At 31.6% G+C, this 19,495-nt stretch overlaps 2 protein-coding genes and 1 pseudogene across 2 annotated transcripts; all 3 read left to right on the top strand.

Moving 5' to 3' along the window:
• Positions 1–1,840: 1,840 nt before the first annotated feature.
• LOC116141519 lies at positions 1,841–3,066 on the top strand (annotated as a pseudogene).
• A 7,713-nt stretch (positions 3,067–10,779) lies between these two features.
• LOC116141755 (GATA transcription factor 12-like) lies at positions 10,780–11,574 on the top strand. The gene has a single exon (XM_031427240.1). The coding sequence runs from the start codon at positions 10,814–10,816 to the stop codon at positions 11,396–11,398; it is 585 nt and encodes a 194-aa protein (XP_031283100.1). The 5' UTR covers positions 10,780–10,813; the 3' UTR covers positions 11,399–11,574.
• A 6,827-nt stretch (positions 11,575–18,401) lies between these two features.
• On the top strand, positions 18,402–19,437 carry LOC116141774. The gene is made up of 3 exons (XM_031427254.1): positions 18,402–18,508; positions 18,598–18,660; positions 18,760–19,437. The coding sequence occupies exons 1-3, from the start codon at positions 18,434–18,436 to the stop codon at positions 18,940–18,942; spliced, it is 321 nt and encodes a 106-aa protein (XP_031283114.1). The 5' UTR covers positions 18,402–18,433; the 3' UTR covers positions 18,943–19,437.
• The last annotated feature ends 58 nt before the right edge of the window (positions 19,438–19,495 follow it).

Below are 19,495 nucleotides of genomic sequence, written 5' to 3'. Positions count from 1 at the left end.
TCAAATTGTTGTTTCAATATATTCAATAACATAACAGTGTATGTCGTTTTATCAAATTTGAGTTTATCTCTAATTTAATCGTGCAACTGACATTAGATAAACTTAGTTAGATAAACTCATTTCTAATCTGTTTCTGGGAAACAGAGAGAATAGGTCACAAAAAGCCAATTGCAAACTCCTTATAAATCAAATTGTTGTTTCAATATATTCAATAACATAATAGTGTACGTCGTTTTATCAAATTTGAGTTAATCTCCAATTCAACCGTGTAATTGACACTAGATAAACCCAGTTATAATATAGTTATAGGGGAGAGAGAGAATAGGTCATAGAAAGCCAATTGCAAACTTCTTGTAAATCAAATTACCGTTTCAATATATTCAATAACGTAACAGTGGACGTTGTTTTATCAAACTTGAGTTCATCTCCAACTGAACTTTGTAGCTAGCACTAGATAAACCTAGTTATAATATGGAAAATGATAGAGTTACCGAAAAGTTTACACCGAATTTGTGCACCGAATGACGTGGTAAAATTCTGACAGTTGATTAATATTAACTGATAATAAATCAACAGTTAGAATTTTGTCACATCATGTAGTGCACAAATTCGATAACTGTAGCATTACTCTTATAATATAGTTCTGGGGGGAGAGAGAGAATAGGTCACATAAAGCCAATTGCAAACTCCTTGTAAATCAAATTACCATTTCAATACATTCAATAACATAACAGTGGACGCCGTTTTATCGAATTTGAGTTCATCTCCAACTCAACCGTGTAACTGGCAGTAGATAAACCTAGAAATAGAGAATACGTCACAGAAAGCCAATTGCAAAATATTTGTAAATCAAATTATTGTTTTAATACATTCAATAACGTAACAATGGATGTAAGTATCGGGTTACGAGCAGTCGAACCACTTCAAAAAAAAAATCTCTTTATTCTTAATGTTTTGTATTAATCCTTGCACATTCATCATGTTATTGCTGATCCATCGGGATCATACACACATCTTACATGGTTCTAACGTTGTCAATCATATACCTCTAGTTGGTTTAAAATTACGTATCATCAGTAACTATAGAACAACCGATATGCTAATAAATGAGAATTATAAATAAACAAAGTGATATATTAATATCTATATTTAATATTAAAACATATTTTTTTTTATACATAGTTAAAAAGTTATGACGGTCAAACTTGCTCTTTTTTTCTTTTTTTTTGTTAATTAATTAATTAAATTAAATGTGCTCATTTAAATGATATGATGCTTCTTAGTAACAAAACTGTAGAGATTAGAATCTTAATTAATCCCTTTAACATGTCTTAATTGCTTGATTATCCCTTTCCTCTTTGGTAAAATGATTCACTTAACTTTACCTTTGTTTAAAGCTAAACCAACTTTACCTTTTTGCCAGCTCATCATATCTCTTCACTTCCCTCACTCAAAACAAAAATTATAATAACCCCTTCCCTAAATCGATAAATTTTTTAAATTAATTAATTATAATTAAAATATTTAACCCTTTACAGAACTTGCAAGTCACTTCCCCCCATTATAAAATTCGACCACTTAGCCATGAACATAGATGCTCTTCCTTCCTTTTTCTATTTCCCATTTTGCCCTTCCTTCACTCCTCAAAACCCCCCACCTTCCCCCCCCCCACCATCTCAGTCTCTCACACCACTCTTCTCCTCTTCTCTTCATTCTTCTCCGTTTTCTAGAAAGACACTTTCTGGCAACACTCACTTTCTTGCAACATTTTTTTATTCTTTCCGGTTACTTTAGTACAATTCTTGTTTTGTTTTTGTTTTTGTTTTAAAGGAATTTTGTTATGGAGACACCCGATTTCTATCGGAGGTTACTTCAATGCGACGTCAGCGAACAGTTTCTCGCCGGAAACGATTGCCGCCGAGCAGAAACCCGGCGAGAACTCAACTTCACTATTGAAGACCTGCTCGATTTCTCCAACGACGATGGGATTATCATTGAAAACGGCGCTCTCTTAGACAATGTCACTGGCAACTCCACTGTTCCTCCACCATCACGTGCAATTCCGCAGCTTCCGGCGGAGACAACAGCTTCGCCGGAAAGTTCGGTGGCTGCCGCAGCAGCAACAGCTTCGCTGATTCCCAGTTCTCCGGCGAATTATGTGTGCCGGTAAATTTCTCATTTCTTAAATTTCATTTTTGAAAATTTAAAATTTCGTGTGAAATCCTCAAATTTAAATTTTTATAATTGTATAAAATGTGCAAAAAAAAAAAAAAAAAAAGGCTTTATTTAATTCTGAATTACAATTTAACAAAATTCAGTAATAAAAATGTATGTGTTTATATTAATATTTCAATCAATTGAATTCTAATTAAATTGTGATTTTTTTTTTTTTTTTTTGGGGGGGAATTTTACAGTATGATGACTTGGCTGAGCTCGAATGCTCTCAAATTTTGTGGAGGATTCATTCTCAATAGACCAGACTTTACAGCACAATCACATGCATTTGTTATCTGGATCCAAACCACTCAGACCCGAATCCTCCTCCTCTCCACCCGAATTTCGGAATCCACAAGCCCGAAACCCAACACCCAGCTTTCCTACCCGAAACTCCATTGCCGGCAAAGCTCGGTCCAGCGCTCCCGTGCAGCACCTTGCGATTGGTCCACGCGTCTTCTTCATGTGTCTCCGAAAGCACCAATTATGAAACGTGAGAACTCGAGCTCAAGTTTGAATACAGACTTAGGGTCAATTCGAAATGCTTGCATTGTGGGGCGGAAAAGACCCCACAATGGCGAACCGGACCTATGGGTCCAAACATTGTGTAATGCATGTGGAGTTCGATACAAGTCGGTCGGTTGTGGCCTGAATACCGACCCGCAGCAAGTCCAACATTGTATCGACAAAACATTCAAATTCACATAGGAAGGTAATGGAGCTTAGGAGGCAAAGGGACTTGCAAAGAGCCAACAACAACAATTCCTTACTCAAAATTCATTTTTCGGAGTATCGAACGGTGGGGATGAGTACTTGATTCATCATCATACCGGACCCGATTTTAGGCATTGATTTAAGGTTGGAGCTCCGAGTTTAACGATGTATTGTAGTTTAATTTCCTAATTTTGGTTCTAAGAATTTGATTTTGTAGCTTTGTGTTGGGCAAAAAAATGTACAATTTTAAAAGAAGAGTTGAGGGAGAGAGGATAAAATGTACCTTTAATTGTTCTTCACTTGCCCAATTTGGCAAAATTAGAAGTGAAATCTATCTTTTTGGAAGAAAAATTATTAAAAAATCTTGATCAGACTTCTCCTTTATAGCTGGATGACAAACCGTTCAACCACTGAGGTTATTATACCCAAAAGGTCTTGTTTTGAGTCATAGAGGCAATTATCGATTTATCGGGGAAAAAAAAAATCTTGATTAGTAAGCAAGAAGAGGCTAATTATGAGGAGATATCCGTGGGCAAATTTTGTAGTGCATCACTTTTATGAACCAATGGGCCACCAAGAGATGGGTCGCCCATACCTAAATTGCAACTTTCCACATGCCCAGCTGGTATTTGGTTCACTATAATGATGGTTTCTTAGATTTACGGATTGTATTTTTGTTTCTCAAATATTATAGGGTTCGACGGAAACTTCAGTGTTGAACTTGGTTTCGCAAAATCAGGTCGGAAATTTCTCGGATTATAAAAACATAATAATAATTGAGAAAAGAATAAAAAAAATGTAGCAAGCTCTTATTCAAGAAAATGTAGAAAGATTTGAGAAAGTTTGGGTTTGTTTATGGAAACGAGGGCCAAAATACTGGGGAGTACCATGGATTTCAGCGTGAAATTGTCAACTGGAATTTAAACCAAGTTAAACATCGTCTTGTGCACGTACCATTAAAATGGTATTTATTTGTTATTTTATATTTTGATTGTCTCTATGAATATTAATGGTGAATCAAGGGTGGAAAATACCAAGAAAGTGAGGAATCCGTAAAAGGAGTTGAAGATGAGAAGAAATTTTGAATTTAATTGGGCAGGTGGTGCTTAGCTGGCAAAATGTGGTAAACAAAGTCATGTGCAAGCAAGTGATAGTCGTAAATTAATTACAAAAAAAAAAAAAAAAGGACTGATTTAGTGTTGATTATTGGGTGATAAGCAACTGTCTACCACACTCAAGACATTTGATCTTCTCTTTGGTCCCACCTTAATGAGAATATGATTTCAGTCCAAAATCTGTATAATTCTTCCTAGATTGTGACAATCTGTGATAGGTTCATGCCTTAATTAAATTAATTAATCCCTTAATTAATTATTAATTAACATGAGTATTTGATTTTCTTATTTCTTAATACTCTCATCACTTTTAAGTTTTTTTTAATTGCCATGTGCACATGTATCTTTAATACCTCTCTTACCTTTTTCTTTTCTTAAACTCAAACAGGTTGTCCACCCAGTTTGTGTGTGCGTCGATTAATCTTATAGTGACTAGTAAAGTATCTCACCGTCATGATCACCTGTTTAAATTTTGGAGGCAAGAGGGATTTGAATCTGGAACCGTGCACCTTAAACTCATCCTTGCACTTCTTTTCTAACAAAAGTTGTAATATTGGATTTTTTTTTTTAACATATTACAAAAATTATTTGGTGTGAATATTTACATGTTTTTAAAACCTTGATATTCTGCGTTGACAATGATAATAAACACTAAATGATACTTTTTTTTTTTTTTACTTTTGAATCCAATAAATTGTCTTTAGTCTTAAAGAATGGATATAAACATTATTATCATCGCCTAAATCAAATCATCCATATTTGGGTGAGAATCGACGACTATTGCATTACATCATTTATATGAACCAATCTCAAACATTTCATCTTATATATATATTATATATTATATTATATAATATATATATTCACTTGAGAATCACCAATGTAAAGTGTATAATGGTTAATTATCAGGTTCAAATCCTCTCACTCTCAAGATTTAAGCAGATGATCATGACGGTGAAGATGTTGTGCTAATCACCTATAAATTAGTAGCAGATACGTGTAAACCGACCCACCATCATTTCAGACAAAAAAGGATAGTTAGGAAAAAAAAGTATAAAATAAATATTATATAAAAATTTACAAGATGATTATATACATGAATAACCAATTGGGTTTGGGAATAAACTCTTTAACAGCATTATTGATAAGGGAATTTAAGCTACAAGTTGCCCAAGCTTCCTGCAAATGCTGCCAGAAGATAATGAACAAGCAAGCAAGAAACCTTTTTTAAATTTCAAAAGGCCCAGAATATCAAACCAGTACCCAAAAGCACACCGTAATATACTAAAATATATAGAATCAAAAGTGTGTCATTTCATCATTGCATGAAAATTAATTATTAAAATAAGAAATAATAAAAAGAGAGAAGAGACAGCGTCGACATGCATGGAATAGAAAGAAGAGCACATGTCTGTACGTGACGTGCATGACTGCTTTCGCTGAAACTGTTGATCTTTTATGATAATATATTATTTCAAAACCATTTTTTATTTTATTTTATTTATTGTCTAGGGATCTTTCCATGTTATTTGTTTTAAAGTGATATGCTTCTTGTCTCTCTTCTGCTAAACCCCACTTTTTTTTTTTCTTTTTTATCATTGAGAGTGTTCGGTTAGTTTGTGTGTATTTCATCTATTTTTCAGAGTCTTGACTTTCGACCGAGTGAAAGCCTTAGTGACCACTCTTATTAATGCGGAGAGGACTTCAAACTCATAAACTCGTGAATCTCATTTACTCTTTTTACCATCAGTCACTTATGGTGATAAGGATTTCTAATGTATAATTACGAGGATCTTATTATGCTATATATTTATTTGTTTTAAGTTATAATCATAATTTTTGTTGATATAGTTTATGAATAGAGACCCCTCATCTTAGAATTTGTAGTGAATTAACTTAGCTTAAACATTCTTCGTATTCTCTATATTTAACATAATGATAGAATAGGAGAGAGAATTCTGCAAAATACTTGAACTATCTCTTCTCTCTGGTCGGATGACAAGTCCTTTAACCACTAGAGTCAGCTATATCTAGAGGTTTTATTTTCGAATCATGGGAGATACAATTACCGGGTTTACTCAAACAAAAAAAATAAAAATAAAATAGAAACAGAAAGAAAAAAGAATACTTGAAGCTTTCTTAAAGGAGAAGACTGAACATGATATAGCTTAGCCAGTATTCAAGAGTCCCCATGTGACTTTCAGTATTCATCAACCTGAAGATATATATATATATATATATATATATATATATATATATATATATATATATTATATATATATATATATATATATATATATATATAATCGATCCCCAGAATGAAGAATTAAATGAATCATAATGGCAAACATTACGGCCTCAACTCAGGGCTTCCCCTTTCTAAAAGTATACGTTGTATATAGATACAAATTTATAAAAGTGAATTGATATGAATGGGGTCATAAAAGAAAAAAGAAAATATTAAAGTGTCTCTACCATATGAACGAATGTTACTTTGTGACCTAATTTCAATTCCCCTTCACATGGCCATCAAGATAATTCAGTCGCATTAGGTTCAAATTTTCAATGGGGTAGGTTAGGTTGATTTCCATCTGCCTATATATGTTTACAATTTTTTTATGTATATATATACAAAAATAATTAATAATTTAACAGGTTAAATATATTATATAGTATCTTTGTAACCATTATTTAAATTTATACTGTTATCTTGAAAATATGTTCGTATAATTTAGTTTCTTTTTTAATGATGAAATGAATTATATATATTGAACTATAAGATGTGTTTCTGGTTTATCTGAGATATATTATTAGTACGGGTATTTTTTTTTTTTTTTTAACAAAAATCATATTTGGAAATTGTTAAACCCGTTCAAAATTAATGAAAGTTTCACCCCGAAATTAAAATTTTTAAAGGACAGAAATTTGAAGATTAGAGACGGAAGAAACCGAGTGTCTTTCAGAATATAAGATTAAATCTTTGACTATCATGGAAACTAAGGAATAAAGAAGCATATTATATAAAAGCAATAATACATTAATATTAAGGGGTAATTACCTCTATGACAATAACCCCTGTGGTATTGGATATTATTGAACCCCCTGTTGTTTGTCATAGTTACTGACATAACCTAAGCGCTAAATACCTTATTTACCCCTGGCATACGCTTAAATTGTTAATTTTATGTGGTAGCAAATCAACATGTTAGTAAATGACACAAATGCCCTCAAGGATGCTAGGATATTACGCAAATAAAGTAATATACATTACACTAAAAAATACTGCAAAAAAAGAAACATATCTGTTGGGATTCCAAAGGCTATTTGCTTCAAACAATATCCGTTATATTTATAACTGCATTTACATTTATGCCCTTTATCTGTTATATTTAACTATAAAACCTTAACGTTTGGCAATTTGCAGAGGGTTCAAAACAATATCCAATACAACAGAGGGTTTCTTGTCATTGGTGCAAACCTCAAGGGGGTTTAGATAATGTAAAAATAATAATACAAGCTATCTATATAGTTAATATTAATATATGAATGTGAACTAGATGCTAGTTGATCAAATAGCATAGCTTTATCTGTTATATATTATTACATTTATACCATTTATCTGTTATATTTAACGATACAACCCTAACTTTTGACAATTTGTAATTTTGTAAGGGGTTCACAACAATATCCAATACGATAGGGGGTTTATTTGATTAGGGCAAACCTTAGGGGGTTTAGAGTATGTTATACAAAATAATAATACATAACTATGTATATATAGTTAATATTAATATATGAATGTGAACTAGATGCTAATTGATCAAATAGCATATAGCTTTTCTAATGCTAGGCTAGCTCATCCCAAATTAGGTCACGGGGAGCACTTTCTATATAAGAAGAATGTGACAAATCTTATTGTATAATATTAAACTAAAAATCAAACCGTATCTACACATCGTGCATGGCTACTTCCATCAATTAATTTGACCAAACATTATTATTATCATTATTTTGTTCACACGTATATAGTTAGTTAACCATAATATATAAATTATTATTATTGCAATTAAGAGCTAGCTAGATTATTAGAATAATAAGATCACAAAGTGACATATAATAATACATTTAGTGTTGGACCACCTTCATAATTATATATATATATATATTATAATTAATTTGTTCAAAGATTGCACATGCCTAAGCAATGGGGCATGGTGGGTAGCTACCTAATAGATATACCTCAATCAAATCCTTTGACTAATATTCCTATGATTGAAACTTTTAATTGCATTATTTTTGACTTTATGCTATTTGAAATTGTCCATATTATAGCCCTTATTATTCTTCTCCAATAAAGCATGTACACGTTTGGTTTAGTTGTTAATTAAGGGAGTGGTTATATAGTTCACATTTAACATTGGCCTTTCTAGATTTTATATATGGGAATTTAGTCAAAAACGTAATAAAATTTAAAACCCATCTATGGATAGTCTAGATGGTTAGGACGAACTGAGAATAGTGTAGGCAAATGCACGGTTTTAGATTCGATTCCCTATATGAACATCTACGATTTAAGTGAGGGGTTTTGGCAATGGGTATATTGGTTTTGGAATCGACGACTATTGCATTACATCATTATATGAACCAATCTCATAACATTTCATCTTATTATATATATTATATATATATATATATATATATATAATTCACTTGGAGAATCACCAAATGTAAAGTGTTAATGGTTAATTATCAGGTTCAAATCCTCTCACTCTCAAGATTTAGCAGATTCATGACGGTGAGAGATGTTGTGCTAATCACCTATGATTAGTCGGATATACGTGTAAACCGACCCAAACCTATATTTCAGACAAAAAAATGGATAGTTAGGAAAAAAAAAAATATAAAATAAATATTATATATTAAATTTACAAGATGAAATATACATGAATAACCCAATTGGTTTGGAAATAACTCTTTAACAGCATTATTGATAAAGGGAATTTAAGCTACAAGTTGCCCAAGCTTCCATGCAAATGCCAGAAGATAATGAACAAGCAAGCAAGAAAACCTTTTTTAAATTTCAAAAAGGCCACAGAATATCAAAACCAGTACCCAAAAGCACACCGTATATACATAAAAAAATAATATAGAAATCAAAAGTGTGTCATTTCATCAATTGCTGAAAAATTAATTAATAAAATAAAAATAAAAAAGAGAGAAGAGACAGCGTCGACATGCATGTGAATATGAAAGAAGAGCACATGTCTGTACGTGACGTGCATGACTGCTTTCGCTGAACTGTTGATCTTTTTAGGATAATATTAATTTCAAACCATTTTTATTTTATTTTATTATTGTCTAGGGATCTTCCATGTTATTTGTTTAAAGATGATATGGCTTCTTGTCTCTCTTCTGCACACCCCACTTTTTTGTTTTTTCTTTTTTATCATTGGAGTGTTCGGTTAGTTTGTGTGTATTTCATCTAATTTTTCAGAGTCTTGAGACTTTCGACCGAGTGAAAGCCTTAGTGCCCCTCTTATTAATGTCTGAGAGACTTGCAACTCATAAACTCGTGAATCTCATTTTACTCTTTTACCATCATTCCTTAGTGTATAATGATTTTCTAATGTATAATTACGAGGATCTTATTATGCTATATTTTTTGTTAAGTTTAATCATAATTTTGTTGATATTAGTTTATGAATAGAGACCCTCATCTTTTAGAATTTGTAGTGAATTAACTTAGCTTAACATTCTTCGTATTCTATATTTTAACATAATGATGAGAATGAGAGAGAATTCTGCAAAAATACTTGAACTATCTCTTCTCTTCTGGTCGATGAAAGTCCTTTAACCACTAGAGTCAGCTATATCTAGAGGTTTTATGTTCGAATCATGGGAGATACAATTACCGGGTTTACTCAAAAAAAAAAAAATAATAAGAAACAGAAAAAAAGAAGAAAATTGAAGCTTTCTTAAAGGAGAAGACATGAACATGATATAGCTTAGCCAGTAATTCAAAGAGTCCCCATGTGGACTTTTCAGTATTCATCACCTGAATATATATATATATATATATATATATATATATATATATATATATATATATATATATATATATATATATATATATATATAATCGATCCCCAAAATGAAGAATTAAATGAATCAAGGCAAACATACGGCCTCAACTCAGGGCTTCCCCTTTCTTAAAAGTATACGTTGTTATATAGATACAAATTTAAAAGTGAATTGATATGAAATGGGGTCATAAAAAAAAAGAAAATATTTAAAGTGTCTCTACCATATGAACGAATGTTACTTTGTGACCTAATTTCAATTCCCCTTCACATGGCCATCAAGAAAATTCAGTCGCATTAGGTTCAAATTTTCAATGGGGTAGGTGAGTTGATTTCCTCTGCCTATAAGTGTTACACATGTTTATATGTATATATATAACAAAATAATTATAATTTAACAGGTTAAAAATATTTATATATATCTTTGATAACCATTATTTAAATTTATACTGTTATCTTGAAAATATGTTCGTATAGATTTAGTTCTTTTTAATGATGAATGAATTATATATATTGAACTATAAGAGTGTGTTTTCTGGTTACGTGAGATATATTATAGTATCGGTATTTTTTTTATTTTTTTTAACAAAAATCATTTGGAAATTGTTAAACCCGTTCAAAATTATGAAAGTTTCACCCCGAAAATTAAAGGATTCATTCTCAATAGACCAGACTTTACAGCACAATCACATGCATTTGTTATCTGGATCCAAACCACTCAGACCCGAATCCTCCTCCGCCTCCACCCGAATTTCGGAATCCACCAGCCCGAAACCCAACAACCCAGCTTTCCTACCCGAAACTCCATTGCCCGGCAAAGCTCGGTCCAAGCGCTCCCGTGCAGCACCTTGCGATTGGTCCACGCGTCTTCTTCATGTGTCTCCGAAAGCACCAATTATGAAACGTGAGAACTCGAGCTCAAGTTTGAATACAGACTTAGGGTCAATTCGGAAATGCTTGCATTGTGGGGCAGAAAAGACCCCACAATGGCGAACCGGACCTATGGGTCCGAAAACATTGTGTAATGCATGTGGAGTTCGATACAAGTCAGGTCGGTTGGTGCCCGAATACCGACCCGCAGCAAGTCCAACATTTATGTCGACAAAACATTCAAATTCACATAGGAAGGTAATGGAGCTTAGGAGGCAAAAGGACTTGCAAAAAGCACAACAACAACAATTCCTTACTCAAAATTCATTTTTCGGAGTATCGAACGGTGGGGATGAGTACGTGATTCATCATCATACCGGACCCGATTTTAGGCATATGATTTAAGGTTGGAGCTCCGAGTTTAACGATGTATTGTAGTTTAATTTCCTAATTTTTGGTTCTAAGAATTTGATTTTGTAGCTTTGTGTTGGGCAAAAAAATGTACAATTTTAAAAGAAGAGTTGGAGGAAGAAGAGGATTAAATGTACCTTTAATTGTTCTTCACTTGCCCAATTTGGCAAAATTAGAAGTGAAATCTATCTTTTTGGAAGAAAAATTATTAAAAAATCTTGATCAGACCTCTCCTTTTATAGCTGGATGACAAACCGTTCAACCACTGAGGTTAATTATACCCAAAAGGTCTTGTTTTGAGTCATAGAGGCAATTATCGGATTTATCGGGTGGAAAAAAAAATCTTGATTAGTAAGCAAGAGAAGAGGCTAATTATGAGGAGATATCCAGTGGGCAAATTTTGTAGTGCATCACTTTTATGAAACCAATGGGCCACCAAAAGGATGGGTCGCCCATACCTAAATTGCAACATTTCCACATGCCCAGCTGGTATTTGGTTCACTATAATGATGGTTTCTTAGATTTACGGATTGTATTTTTGTTTCTCAAATATTATAGGGTTCGACGGAAACTTCAGTGTTGAACTTGGTTTCGCAAAATCAGGTCGGAAATTCTTCGGATTATAAAAACTAATAATAATAATAATGAGAAAAGAATAAAAAAAATGTAGCAAGCTCTTATTTCAAGTAAAATGTAAAGAAAGAGTTGAAGAAAGTTTGGGTTTGTTTATGGAAAACGAGGGCCAAAATTACTGGGGAGCAGCATGGATTTCAGTGTGAAATTGTCAACTGGAATTTAAACCAAGTTAAACATCGTCTTGTGCACGTAGCCACGTACCATTATAATGGTATTTATTTATTTATTTTATATTTTTGATTGTCTCTATGAATATTAATGGTGAAATCAAGGTGGGAAAATACCAAGAAAGTGAGGGAATCCGTAAAAGGAGGTTGAAGATGAGAAGAAAATTTTGAATTTAATTGGGCAGGTGGTGCTTAGCTGGCAAAATGTGGTAAACAAAGTCATGTGCAAGCAAGTGATAGTTGTAAATTAATTTAAAAAAAAAAAAAAAAAAGGACTGATTTAGGTGTTGATTATTGGGGTGATAAGCAACTGTCTACCACACTCAAGACATTTGATCTTCCTCTTTGGGTCCCACCTTAATGAGAATATGATTATCAGTCCAAAATCTGTATATATTCTTCCTAGATTGTGACAATCTGTGATAGGTTCATGCCTTAATTAAATTAATTAATCCCTTAATTAATTAATTAATTAACATAGGTATTTGATTTCTTATTTCTTAATACTCTCATCACTTTTTAAGTTTTTTTAATTGCCATGCATGCACATGTATCTTTAATTACCTCTCTTACCTTTTTTCTTTTTCTTAAACTCAAACAGGTTGTTCAGACCAGTTTGTGTATGCGTCGAATAATCATTATAAGTGACTAGTAAAGTATCAAACAGTAATGATCACATGATTAAATTTTGGAGGCAAGAGGGATTTGAATCTGAAACCGTGCACCTTAAACTCATCCTTGCATCTTCTCTTCTAACAAAAGCTGTAATATTGGATTTTTGTTTTTTTAACATATTACGAAAATTCTTTGGTGTGAATATTTACATGTTTTTAAAACCTTGATATTCGTCGGTTGACAATGATAATAAACACTAAATGATACTTTTTTTTTTTTTTACTTTTGAATCCAAATAAATTGTCTTTTAGTCTTAAAGAATGGATATAAACAGTTCATTATCATCGACTAAATCAAATCATCCATATATATTGGTTTGGAATCGACTACTATTGCATTACATCATTATATGAACCAATCTCATAACATTTATCTTATTATATATATTATATATATATATATATATATATATAATTCACTTGGAGAATCACCAAATGTAAAGTGTTAATGGTTAATTATCAGGTTTCAAATCCTCTCACTCTCAAGATTTAGCAGATTCATGACGGTGAGAGATGTTGTGCTAATCACCTATAGATTAGTCGGATATACGTGTAACCGACCCAAACACTATTTTCAGACAAAAAAATGGATAGTTAGGAAAAAAAAAATATAAAAAAATATTATTATTAAATTTACAAGATGAAATATACATGAATAACCCAATTGGTTTGGAAATAACTCTTTAACAGCATTATTGATAAAGGGAATTTAAGCTACAAGTTGCCCAAGCTTCCATGCAAATGCCAGAAGATAATGAACAAGCAAGCAAGAAAACCTTTTTTAAATTTCAAAAAGGCCACAGAATATCAAAACCAGTACCCAAAAGCACACCGTATATACATAAAAAAATATATATAGAAATCAAAAGTGTGTCATTTCATCAATTGCTGAAAAATTAATTAATAAAATAAAATAAGAAAAGAGAGAAGAGACAGCGTCGACATGCATGTGAATATGAAAGAAGAGCACATGTCTGTACGTGAGTGCTGACTGCTTTCGCTGAAACTGTTGATCTTTTTAGGATAATATTAATTTCAAACCATTTTTATTTTATTTTATTATTGTCTAGGGATCTTCCATGTTATTTGTTTAAAGATGATATGGCTTCTTGTCTCTCTTCTGCTACACCCCACTTTTTTGTTTTTTCTTTTTTATCATTGGAGTGTTCGGTTAGTTTGTGTGTATTTCATCTAATTTTTCAGAGTCTTGAGACTTTCGACGAGTGAAAGCCTTAGTGCCCCTCTTATTAATGTCTGAGAGACTTGGCAACTCATAAACTCGTGAATCTCATTTTACTCTTTTACCATCATTCCTTAGTGTATAATGATTTTAATGTATAATTACGAGGATCTTATTATGCTATATTTTTTGTTAAGTTTAATCATAATTTTGTTGATATTAGTTTATGATAGAGACCCCTCATCTTTTAGAATTTGTAGTGAATTAACTTAGCTAACATTCTTCGTATTCTATATTTTAACATAATGATGAGAATACGAGAGAGAATTCTGCAAAAATACTTGAACTATCTCTTCTCTTCTGGTCGATGAAAGTCCTTTAACCACTAGAGTCAGCTATATCTAGAGGTTTTATGTTCGAATCATGGGAGATACAATTACCGGGTTTACTCAAAAAAAAAAAAATAAAAGAAACAGAAAAAAAGAAGAAATTGAAGCTTTCTAAAGGAGAAGACATGAACATGATATAGCTTAGCCAGTAATTCAAAGAGTCCCCATGTGGACTTTTCAGTATTCATCACCTGAATATATATATATATATATATATATATATATATATATATATATATATATATATATATATATAATATATATATATATATATAATCGATCCCCAAGAATGAAGAATTAAATGAATCAAGGGCAAACATACGGCCTCAACTCAGGGCTTCCCCTTTCTTAAAAGTATAGTTGTATATAGATACAAATTTAAAAGTGAATTGATATGAAATGGGGTCATAAAAAAAAAGAAAATATTTAAAGTGTCTCTACCATATGAACGAATGTTACTTTGTGACCTAATTTCAATTCCCCTTCACATGGCCATCAAGAAATTCAGTCGCATTAGGTTCAAATTTTCAATGGGGTAGGTGAGTTGATTTCCTCTGCCTATAAGTGTTACACATGTTTATATGTATATATATAACAAAATAATTATAATTTAACAGGTTAAAAATATTTATATATATCTTTGATAACCATTATTTAAATTTATACTGTTATCTTGAAAATATGTTCGTATAGATTTAGTTCTTTTTAATGATGAATGAATTATATATATTGAACTATAAGAGTGTGTTTTCTGGTTAGCGTGAGATATATTATAGTATCGGTATTTTTTTTATTTTTTTTAACAAAAATCATATTGGAAATTGTTAAACCCGTTCAAAATTATGAAAGTTTCACCCCAAAATTAAAATTTTTAAAGGACAGAAATTTAAGATTAGAGACGGAAGAAACCGAGTGTCTTTCAGAATAAGATTAAATCTTTGACTATCATGGAAACTAAGGAATAAAGAAGCATATATAAAAGCAATAATACATTAATATTAAGGGGTAATTACCTCTATGACAATAACCCCTGTGGTATTGGATATTATTGTGAACCCCCTGTTGTTTGTCAAGTTACGACATAACCTAAGCAGCTAAATACCTTATTTACCCCTGGCATACGCTTAAATGTTATTTTATTGGTAGCAAATCAACATGTTTAGAATGACACAAATGCCCTCAAGATCTAGGATATTACGCAAATAAAGTAATATACATTACACTAAAAAATACTGCAAAAAAAGAACATATCTTTGGGATTCCAAGGCTATTTGCTTCAAACAATATCCGTATATTTATAACTGCATTTACATTTTGCCTTATTATCTGTTATTTTTACTATAAAACCTTAACGTTTGGCATTTGCAGAGGGTTCAAAACAATATCCAATACAACGAGGGTTCTTTGTCATTGGTGCAAACCTCAGGGGTTTAGAATAAGTAAATAATAATACAAATATCTATATGTTATAATTAATATAATATGTGAACTAGATGCTAGTTGATCAAATAGCATAGCTTATCTGTATATATTATTCATTTATACCTTTATCTGTTATATTAACGATACAACCCTAACTTTGACAATTTGTAATTTTGTAAGGGGTTCACAACAATATCCAATACGAAGGGGGTTTATTTAATTAGGAAAACCTTAGGGGGTTAGAGTATGTTATACAAATATAATACATAACTATGTATATAGTTAATTAATATATGAATGTGACCTAGATGCTAATTGATCAAATAGCATAAGCTTTTCTATGCTAGGCTAGCTCCCAAATTAGGTCACGGGGAGCCTTTCTATATAAAAATGTGACAAATCTTATTGTATAATATTAAACAAAAAATCAAACCGTATCTACACATCGTGCATGGCTACTTCCATCAATTAATTTGACCAACATTATTATTCATTATTTTGTTACACAATATAGTTAGTTAACCAAATATTAAATTATTATTATTGCAATTAAGAGCTAGCTAGATATTAGATAATAAATCACAAAGTGACATATAATAATACATTTGTGTTGGACCACCTTCATAATTATATATATATATATATATATATATATTAATTTGTTCAAAGATTGCACATGCCTAAGCAATGGGGCATGGTGGGTAGCTACCTAATAATATACCTCAATCAAATCCTTGACTAATATTCCTATGATTGAAACTTTTAATTGATTATTTTTGACTTTATGCTATTTGAAATGTCCATATTATAGCCCTTATTATTCTTCTCCAATAAAGCATGTACACGTTTGGTTAGTTGTTAATTAAGGGAGTGGTTATATAGTTCACATTTACATTGGCCTTTCTAGATTTTATATATGGGAATTTAGTCAAAAACGTAATAAAATTTAAAACCCATCTATGGTAGTCTAGATGGTTAGGGCGAACTGGGATAGTGTAGCAAATGCACGGTTTAGATTCGATTCCCTATATACATCTACGATTTAAGTGAGGGGTTTTGGCAATGGGTTGTTGCACTAGCCTCTCTGAGAATAGTTGAGATATCCGTAAGCTGGTCAGAACCTTGGTTACAAAAAAAAAAAAAAAAGTAATAAAATTTAAAATTTCTTTAATATATTTATTTTTAATTTTTAAAATATTGAAAATCGTGAAAACCTGTCAATGGCCCAATTGTTCACTTTTTAATGGGCTTTCAAGCAGGCTGAGTTGATATTAAGGCCCAGTTAATATCACTTCATAATTGTTTTAGGCCTGTGACCACCCTTAAGGTTTAAAAAATTATCAGAAAACCCCAAGGTATAAAATAATCCATTACCTCCCCTGATTTCTAAAATCATCACTTACCTCCTGCTATGATAATTTTGAAATGGTTATCAAATCGTGTACGTATGTGTATCAAAAACCTAATTTTTTGAATCGCTATCGTATCGTAAGATACATTTTTTCAAAAAAATAATAAATAATCAAAATTTTCTAAAAATTATATAAATCCCCAAGATTATTAAAGAATTTTGTGGTATTATTGATTTTAAATTACGTATTACATAATCAAAATTAATCACAATTCCAAGATCAATGTATATTTATTATCATGTAAAATCAGCATAACATATTCCTCTTCATTTCTCCATGCAAATAGGTAAATTGGACAGTTTTAGTGATCAGTTAGGGACCCGGTTTCGACCCGATATTTTTTTTTGGACCTTTGGCCCAATTAATAAAGTCGTATCGATTTATACGATATTTTTAAGGATATGAACGATACGTATCTTGGTAGGTATACACAAGTATCGAATGGTTTAGGATACACTCCTGATACGTATTGTTGGCGACCTGTCTCAAATCGTATCGTATGATATGTATCGGGTATCATAGGATACTAACAACCATGATTTTCATTATTTTATTTCATGGTCAAAGCGAACTAAGTGATGATTTTTCCAAATCTGAGGGGACGTTATGATTATTTCTCGTACTTAATTAAGAGTTTTATAATACTTTCTGACACCTTAGGGAGGTGAGAGTTAATAACTCTTGTTGTTAATTTTTCGAATATGAATACACTTCTTGAACTCAAAATTTTCCCCTTTTCCATCTTCATAAATTTCATGGAAATTAATTGTAAAGGCAACCCGATACCTACTTTACAGCTCAACCGAAAGCAAAAATCACCAATCAAAATCAATAATATCACAAAAATTCATCACCAACAATAGGATAACAAAATTGGCCAATCAATTGAAATTTCGCAAAGCAAAAGTTGAGTAATTTAACCCTAGCTTTTTGTCCAATCACGGAATGGGAATGAGGGACAAAATTTTGAGCTGGCCTTATCAGTTTATAGCCCCAAATTTTCTTTTCAACATAACCCAAAGTCTAAAAGACCCGTGACCATAGTGCAAAGGTCTGATGTGGGTTGCCTATAAATTGGCCCAAATGTGATAAATCTCACATTTTTTGGTGGTGCTAATGGGCTACAATTATCTGGGTTTTTTTCTGGTTATGGCTACTAATATTTGTTGCTCCATTGAAACGGAGCCTAAAACTTTGAGTCAAGACCAACTCCATCAAGCTAGAGTAAGTTCAATCTCTCTGTGTTTTTGCTTTCCTCTCTTTTTGAACTGTTACTGTAATTTCTGAGTTTTAATCAACTTGTTTTGGAGCAGGAGGTGGCTGCAGATGTAGTTCAGAAGATGAAGGAAAAGGAAGCTTCAAGTGTATTCATCAAGGTTAGGTTCATTTTCCATGGCATTATGTTTTGGAGTTTGATTCTTTATGATTACATGGTTTTGTTTTCTAATCAAACTTTGCACATTTTGTGTTTACAGGTCCAGGAAGGTGTTGAAGAAGAAGAGAAAAATGAGGAGAAACTGCAGAAGGAAGAGCAATTTAACATTGCTAATGATAAGAAGATTCAAGTCATTGAAAGACCTTGCCAATGTTCTTTGAATAATATTGCAGAATCCCCTGATCAGATTAATCTTGAAGAGCCCTTGTCGGCTCCCTTTTAAAGTATATCCGGGGATTAATCTTTCGTACCATGGATGTACATACAATATAATTTATTAATAACGAGAAGAGTGTATGTTATATAGTTGTATATACAACCAATTAATTATGAAACGAGTGTATGTCACATGCGTTGACGTGACGTCTTATAATTAGTTGATTATATGTAAATCTATTATAAACAAACTCTTTTTTTAGAAATGTCTTTTTTAGTCCCATTACGATTAATTTCACATAATCAAAAGCGTTTTTTGTTTTTCTAAACCAAATAACTACTTTCAGGTGTTTTATGAAGAAATAAATGTTTTTTTTTTTCTTCAAAAGACACTCTGTGTGTTTATTCCAATAGAGTTTTTACTCAAAAACGCTTTATGCATTATATGAAACAATGAATTACACTCTATATGTACCGAATGAAATGGGTTCATGTAATTAACCATTGTAATGGAGCTAAGATTTGGAGAATAAATAAATATTGAAGGAGGTTTCATGGGCAACCCAAGTTTTATTTTGGATTAAAATGTGAACTTTTTTTTTTTTTTTTACTTTTTTATG

This window comes from Pistacia vera, unplaced genomic scaffold, assembly GCF_008641045.1.
Source record: "Pistacia vera cultivar Batoury unplaced genomic scaffold, PisVer_v2 Contig40, whole genome shotgun sequence".
Lineage (NCBI taxonomy): Eukaryota > Viridiplantae > Streptophyta > Magnoliopsida > Sapindales > Anacardiaceae > Pistacia > Pistacia vera.
The sequence above is the reverse complement of the archived record's forward strand: the minus strand, read 5'-3'. Positions and strand labels throughout refer to the sequence as shown.

Coding starts and splice junctions, on each gene's coding strand:
- LOC116141755 (XM_031427240.1), top strand. CDS start 10,814: ATGCATTTGTTATCTGGATCCAAACCACTCAGACCCGAATCCTCCTCC.
- LOC116141774 (XM_031427254.1), top strand. CDS start 18,434: ATGGCTACTAATATTTGTTGCTCCATTGAAACGGAGCCTAAAACTTTG. Junction 18,509..18,597: donor ACCAACTCCATCAAGCTAGA/GTAAGTTCAATC, acceptor GTTTTGGAGCAG/GAGGTGGCTGCAGATGTAGT. Junction 18,661..18,759: donor CTTCAAGTGTATTCATCAAG/GTTAGGTTCATT, acceptor TTGTGTTTACAG/GTCCAGGAAGGTGTTGAAGA.